Source organism: Fundulus heteroclitus, chromosome 15, assembly GCF_011125445.2.
Source record: "Fundulus heteroclitus isolate FHET01 chromosome 15, MU-UCD_Fhet_4.1, whole genome shotgun sequence".
Classification (NCBI taxonomy): domain Eukaryota; kingdom Metazoa; phylum Chordata; class Actinopteri; order Cyprinodontiformes; family Fundulidae; genus Fundulus; species Fundulus heteroclitus.
In genome coordinates this window covers 12,230,916-12,238,578 of record NC_046375.1, presented here as the reverse complement: position 1 = coordinate 12,238,578, position 7,663 = coordinate 12,230,916, and the positions used below count along the sequence as shown (strand labels likewise).

General features: G+C 40.0%; 1 protein-coding gene across 3 annotated transcripts in view; it reads right to left on the bottom strand.

The window, feature by feature from the left end:
- Positions 1-684: 684 nt before the first annotated feature.
- Positions 685-7,663, bottom strand: part of LOC105929451 (methyltransferase-like protein 24) — a 51,693-nt gene continuing 44,714 nt past the window's right edge. For all 3 annotated transcript variants that reach the window (XM_012867243.3, XM_036147397.1, XM_036147399.1), the window contains 2 exons: positions 6,091-6,313; positions 685-1,503 (listed from right to left, as the gene is read on the bottom strand). In XM_012867243.3, coding sequence (XP_012722697.2) covers positions 1,159-1,503; positions 6,091-6,313 — 568 coding nt within the window. In that variant the 3' untranslated portion in view covers positions 685-1,158. The remainder of the gene's footprint in view (positions 1,504-6,090; positions 6,314-7,663) is intronic.

Genomic DNA, 7,663 nt, shown 5'->3' with positions numbered 1-7,663 from the left:
GCCTACTAATGTAAAATATTTCGTACGGAATTAGGACAAAAAAGATGACAAAAGTAATCGTTTTATTAACAGTTGAACTGACATGGGACAGAAAAGGTTCAGAGTAAGTAAAGAAAGCATGAAAGTTAAGTAAATCACATTACAATGTATTTCTAATACAGGAACACTGAATTAGCTTGAATCTTCTTACAAAATGACATGATTCAATAAATAAATAGGTAGTGAGTCTGAGCAGGATGGAGCAGAGACCGAGTGCCTGTTTCATTTTAGCAATCCTACATTAGGGCTGACTAAAACGACCAATTCTGATCGAGTGAACGTCCAAAGCGGATGCCTTTCTCAGAGAGGGCAAAGGAACGGGCAGGAGACGCAGAGGGCGGTCAAATCCACCGTGTTGTCCTGGCAAAGCTGTCAGCTGGCCTGGGGTCGGACAGCATGGGAGGATGATTTCATTTTACCTCGCTTTTCACAGGGTTAAAGCAGAGCCCAATGCCATAAAGCTTAAATCCTCTCAAGCTATTTTCTTGAACATCACGTTAATTTGCTGGTGAAGATTCTCAGTCATCCAGGTCATGGTCATTCCAAAAAAAAAAAGTAAAAAAAACAAAGCAACTAGACTTGTTTTCCGTAGTTGAAGATGTTTCGTTCCTCTCCAGGAAGCTTTCTCACTTTTTGAATTGAGAAAGCTTCCTGGAGAGGAAGCGAAACGTCTTCAACTACGGAAAACAAGTCCAGTTGCTTTGTTTTTATTACTTTTTCTGGAATCACGTTAATTTCAACGTACCCCACTGGCTGCCAGTTACCAAAGCCCAATCCAACGGCGCACATCTGGGATGCGGTAGAACAGGAGACTACTTTTAAGTAATCACTTGCTGTCAGAACGGCAGGCTCTTCTGTTTACCTGCTCCTTAGAACACTGTATGTTTTCATCCACCGGACAACCTGTGTGGTCTGTTGGCAAGAGCGGTTCTAAAGAGGGACCTGCTGGCTGTGGGCCAGGCTTTAAAAATGTCTGAATCAGGCTGACCCGCTGCCAACATCACAACAGCTTAAAAAAAAAAAAAAAAGAGAAAGAAAGAAAAAGAGTCTCTGGAAGTAATTACCTCATCCATGTATGTAACAGGTCACCAGAGACCAAAGACCCACTCACGGTGACGTTTATTTTCTCTGTCTCTCTGCCGCCCATGAAGGCCTCCAGCGCGTGTTCACCCAGCTCAAGGTGTAGGCGCTGCTGGCATTCATCATGTCCTTGTGCAAGAAAAGGTGAGGTTTGTTCGGGTCGCTGTGGACGTAAAAGAGGCGGAAACCGGCGCGCTCCAGCTCCTTCAGCAGGCTGAACCAGTAGCGCACCACAGACGGGTCGTCGCCGGCCACCTCGAAGCCCGCCCAGTGCAGGTGCAGCTCCAGCAGCAGCTGCCCCACAGAGTCCAGGACTCCTTCCAGGACAAGATTCTCCAGAATCTTCCACTCCGCGCTCTCCATGTCTGCTTTTAGCACATCCACCTGGCACACATTGACAAAACAAAGCAAAAAAAACAAGATTCCTTTCACACCTAGATAATAAATGAGTTCTATTTTAGCTGAATAATAAGACTAAGACGCGAGGAGTTATTGAATTCAAAAGCTATTAAAGGATGTAAAGGAGTAAGTGAAGCTTAGCCTCGGCTGTTGCTTCAGCGGTGGTGATGATGGATTGAGCCGAGGCACAACTTGACAGGGCTTGCTGGGATGGAGTGGGGAGGAATTGCTTCCTAAAATGAATGTTAAAAGCACCCAGAGGTCATATTCATGTAAATTGACTCGTGCTTGCTCAAAGCTTGATGCACATCTTCGTTACCTTGAGTCTGATCTGAGGTTCGGTAATCTTCAAAAGTTTGCCCTGTTTCTGACCTTTTATGCCTTTAAAAGTTAAAGGTAAGCCTTTCTCTGAAGAGCAACTTAAACATTGCAGATGTGACATAGATGAAATTTCTCAATTTAAGATAATTCTTATAAGTACACTCAACAGTGTTGAGTCCCCTTTTATTTCTTTATGGTTTGGTTTAAAGGAGCCAAACCTTTCTTGTAATCTTTTTAAGTGGTCCTAAATGTTCTTTAAGCTTTCTGGAGACCTTTCACAGTTTGTCTTTTGACTATGGCTGGTTGTACCCCCATTTTCAGTACAGACCTTAAACTAGATGTAGGCAGCATATAGTAACAATGTGAATTTATTGTAAGTGTTTCAGACTTGCAATGTGACCTTTTTGTCACATTGCAACCATGAACTTCTATTTATTTTACTGTGATTGTATTTAATGGACATAGTTGAATGAGGAGAAAACTGAAAATTCTCATTAAGGTTTCACAAAAATCTGAAAAGTTTGTCATGAACTTTGAATCGTCTTGTTACTGAAAAGTGCTATATAAATAAACTTGCCTTGCCATGAATATTTATTCTACCCATTTAATAGGGCAGTCCTAAGTACAATGCAGTGCAGCCAGCCGTCCTGAAAAATACACTTGTGGAAAAAGATGTGTTCAGGGTGAACACATCCTTCTCCAATGGTTATATATGGGGGTGGCAGCATCATGATCTGGGATTCAGCTGTAACTGAGGTGAAAGGTGACTCTGCAAGGTGTGGATTTATTTGGGCCTGGATGCATATGTGTCATGTTTTAATGAAGGAGCCAGATGCAGATGCAGGTAATGCAGTCAAAATGTTTTAATAAAGCTTTAACAGAAACTTTTAGGGCCAAATCTGTCCAGGAACTAAGGCCAGGGAAATTGGTAGGGAACCGTAAGTTAAGAAGATGAATTGGGAGCAGACAGGCAAACACAGATCTAACAAAAGCAAGTGTAAAGTCACTAAATCCATAAACAATGCAAACTAATCCAAAATTAACCAAGTAAACTTGATTTAAATAGCACCTTTCACAGATATTAATCACAAAGTGCTTTACAAAGTGTAATAAATACCAAATAGAAATACCCCAGTCCAAACATAAATATCTAAGGACGATGACATTATGCCTGAACACACACACACACACATATATATATATATATATATATATATATATATATATATATATATATATATATATTTCCTTCCACTTCATAATTACAGACTTTGTGTTGGTCTAATATATTGAATTCCAATTAAATATATTGATTTTTGTGGGTGTAACATAATGGAATATAATAAAGAATGTATAAAGATTTTTTGCAAGGCAATTAGGAGAAGAATACAGAAAACAGAACCTCAACCATGTCTCATCCTTCAGTTCTTGCTGGTAAAATCTTTTTTTTTTAACCTCAATAATAAATCACTTTGTCAGCTTGTTATCAAGTTCTGTAGAAGTTTGGTAAACAGACATGGATTTCAACCAGATGTGTAGAAGTAGGAAAAAAAACAACCTAAAACATTTAGGTCTTTGTAAACTGAGGAGCAGGAATAAGAACCGCTGGGTTAGTCACCTCCACTCTGGTTGAATGGTTGGGCGGTGTTGATAATGTAGTGTTATTACCAGTCCAGTCAATTGTAAGTAAGTAAGTAAAGTCTATTTATAAAGCGCCTTTCACAGACAAAGCAATCACAAGTGCTGTGGAGAAAACCAATAAAACAATTAAAATAAAATAATAAAAAGCAGATAAAATCACAATAAAAACAAATATTCAGCAAAAGGCTGCAGAGGTAGACTGTTCCACAGCTTTGGTGCCACCCCCATTGTTTTTAATCTGGTACGTGAAACTATTAACAGAACCTGAGCTTCCGAACGAAGGGAATGATTAGTGGTATATTTTATAAAACGATTACATAAATAATCTGGGACCTGGTTGTTTAGTGCTCTGTGTGTTAGTGTCAGAATTATCTTCATGCATTTCTTTTCTCTATAAGAGATGCACATCCAACAGCTGACATTTGTCTCTCTTGCGAGCCTCTTGTCTCATTTGGTCATCAGAACTCCATAAATGAGTCATTTGTGCATTTTTTCCCCATTGCGAATCAGAATTTCGGCACGCATGAATGCGTTAACCTTTCTGAGTGACTCCGGTTCCTGTCTGAGAGGCTTGGCAGAACCTTTAGTGAGAGAACAATGCTGTCAGTGCCTTTGCTTGCTCCGCTGGCACACCGAGTACTCACATTAAAACCTCATTATGAGGCTGTGTGACTGGTCCTGCATTTAAAACAGATGAACACTGTTTTTTTATAAAACAGTGTACAAACTCACTCACTATACACAACAACAATGTTATATTTGTGCTTTTTTTACACACTGCAAGATCCCAATAAACTGGTAGCTTCCAGAGAATTGATAAACATTTCAAGGTGAAACATGACAAGAAGTGCATCTATATAGCCGTAAACGCTGATCTTATTACTTTTATTTCTATAGTATTAGGAAAATAGGTGTGGGTTCACAGAGTTTCCAAACTTAACCTGCATGAACATACAATGTACAATTTATTTGTTGTGGATGTAACACTTCAGAGATTGCAGAAACTGTTGTTTCTTGGCTTTAGCTTGTTACAGGTTCTCACACCAAACTGGACCAATTTGAAAATGTAACTCCTCACCGAATTTATTTTGGTTTCACTTATCATTTCCCAGCATTAAGATCAAACTTGTATCATCAAATAATCACTTGAATGGGACCTGTATGATGACAGGAAGTAGGCTAAAAGATCTCTAAAAGCAACACATAATGCTCTAATTTAAAGAAATCCACGAAGAGATGAAAGAAAAACATCCTAGACATCTTTGGTTCTGGAAACTGTTGAGAAGGCATTTCTGAGACTTTGGCACTCCAGTGAAACACAGTGAGAGCCATTATTCACTGCTGGGGAAAACATGGAGTAATGGTGAACTTTCTTAGGAAAAGCTAGCCAACCAAATTAGTCCAAGAGCACATCAACAACTTGTCCAATCGGTAACAAAAGGACATCATCTACAGTAAATCGCTGCAGTCTCAACAGGGACGGAGCAAAAATGGGAACCATGGGAGGGTTCCAAGGCAGAAAACACTGCCTACTAATAAGAACACAAAGGCCCTTCAAAGGGAAAAACATTCTTAATGCTACCCAAGACTTTTGGGAAATTATTCTGTGGACTGATGAGACAAAAGTGGAACGTTTTGGAAGGGATACGCGTTGTTGTAATTGGCGTAAAACAAACATTTCAGACAAAGAGCATCATACCCACAGTCCATTATGACGGTGGTACCATGATGGTCTGGAGCTGCTTGGTTGCTCGAGGACTCTAGACAATTTGCCAACAATTAATGGAAAATCCTGAAGAAAAGTGTCTGGGCATCAGTTCCTGAACCTTTACCGCAAGACAAGTGGGGCTATGACACAGGACAATGGCATTAAGCACACCAGCAAGTTCACCTCTGAATGGCTCAAAACAAGCGAGACGAAGGCTTTGGAGAGTCAAAGTCTGGGATTATGTTTAGATGCTGTAGCTTGACCTCAAACAGTTCCTCCGTGCTCATAAACCCTCCTGTTTTGGCTGTAGTAAAGCAGAGTGAGCCGAAATGTCTTCCACAGGGACATACTTCATGGCAGTAGTTGGTGGCAAGGTTCAAGGGGCAGTTACATTTTTTAAATGGTGGCAAGTTGCTTCGGATTTCTTTTTCCCCTTAATTGAACTCATCATTTCAATACATTTACTCAGGTTATCTCAAAGATTTAAGTGTGACAAAAAAAAGAAGAAGCAAAAAGCATAATAAATCTATAATGGTGCCCGCACCTACTCCCTTAAAGCAGTAAAGAAGTATGTCTACTTGTATGCATTCTCTTAGCAGGTCTGGGTTGTGTATAAATGATCACATATGCATATCTTTATTCAATGAGCCTGGAACCAGCCCTGTGGGCCTTTGAAGAGGTACAATTCAGTGGGATGATATTCAGATGGAACATATAATTATTAATGGAGAGATATTTGCTTGGATTATGAGACAGACACCCAGGAGAGGAATCCTGATGAGGGGATTTATGGTGAGGCGCACATGAACCGAAGGGATCTGTGCTTGCATGCAGCGCATCAGTAATGTTTGTTCAATGAGAATAAGCAAACAAATACAGATGTGTGCTGCTTTGCGACTTACATCTCTGTGTCCAAAGTCATCCAAGATGGTGGCCAGTTTCTTGTGGTTTGCTTGTCTTTTAGGGATAAGTGCCGGGCTTGGGTCCCTCCAATCTACAGAGATCCGATGGAACCACATTTCAGCCTTCTGCAGGTGAGGCTCCTCCAAGCTGGGGTCAAAGCAGTGGACCTCGCAACCTGACCGCGCGAGGATATGATCCATGGACCGATCATCCATTCCCAACCTACAGGAACCGAAAACAGAGACAGTTTCAAGTCATGAGGTTTTTTAATCCTGGAATGACTTTATGTATGTATTTTACAGTGGATGGTGGACAAATAAATGCATGCATATGAAGCACAAGACAAAAAATAGAAGGCAACTCGTTACCAGCTCTTTTTTGTTTTACTGGACTCCAATATAGTGGTCTAACAAGGCATGAAGCACGGCTCCAAAAAAAAAGTCCCCGTCTCCCTAAGCTCTTTGAAAAAAAAAGCTTTTAAAATTCTTGTAGTTTGAGCAGCCCTACGCTTGAACATTCTTCTTTCACGACATACAGTGCAGTGAAAAATTATTTGCCCTCTACAGATTTCTTTTCCTTTTAGCTTCTTGTCTCTATGAAATTTTGTTTAGATCATCAAACACATTTCTACAAAAAAACAACAACAACCCGAATATGTACAAGATGCAGTTTTTAAATGAGGATTTCAGTTCTTAAGGGGTAAAAAGCTATCCAAATCAGTCTGGCTCTTTCTGACAAACTATTAATGAACCATTATACCTGGTAACTGCTTGCATCACCCTTTGACAACAGCCGCCAACAAACATTTTGCATTTGCTGGCCCAGTTCTGCTTGGCAAAAATATCTTATTCAAACTTGAAACTTTGCATGTATATCATTAAACAGACCAGGTTTAACAATGTACATGCAAACAAATAGGAAAGTCATGAAATTATCCCATTAAAATTTTTTTTATTTATTTATTTATTCGAAAGAGAGCAATAATGTCTGCACAGAGAAAATCATTCCAACATACCCAGTTACAAATGAGAGATTTATTTTTTTCATGTAACATTGCATTCCTTTTAGTTTAGTATGGATGGGATGAGTTACAGTGGCAGTCTCAGACTCAACTTCCTCATTTAAATGGGTGTTGCAGGTAGGAGGACGAGAGCCGATGATCGCAGTAATTGAGCTTTATGACAACATGTGCCTGAAGTGATCAAAGCTGTAGAAATGATCTCAGCTGATTTTTCTTGATGCTGCCTTCCCTCATCGGTGCTCAAAAAGTTAGGAAAAGCTATCCAAAGGTGTAGGGATTTCTCCAGCAGAGAAAAGTAATGATTCCTCTGTTGTTGTTTTTTTGTATGTTTCTTTTTATGTTCCTCACTATTCCTCCCATCTTCCTTATCAAGTGACTTCCCTTTTACGCAGGCATTTCTGTAAAACCCAAGAGACAACACACGCCCCTGTGCATGCCGGTCATTCCCGTCTCTGATTCCCCATTTGTCTCCTTCCCCTTTTTCCTCTTTCTCAGTTTCTATCTCCGCGTTCGTGTCCCCTATTTGTGCTGCAACGTTACCTTTTAACATT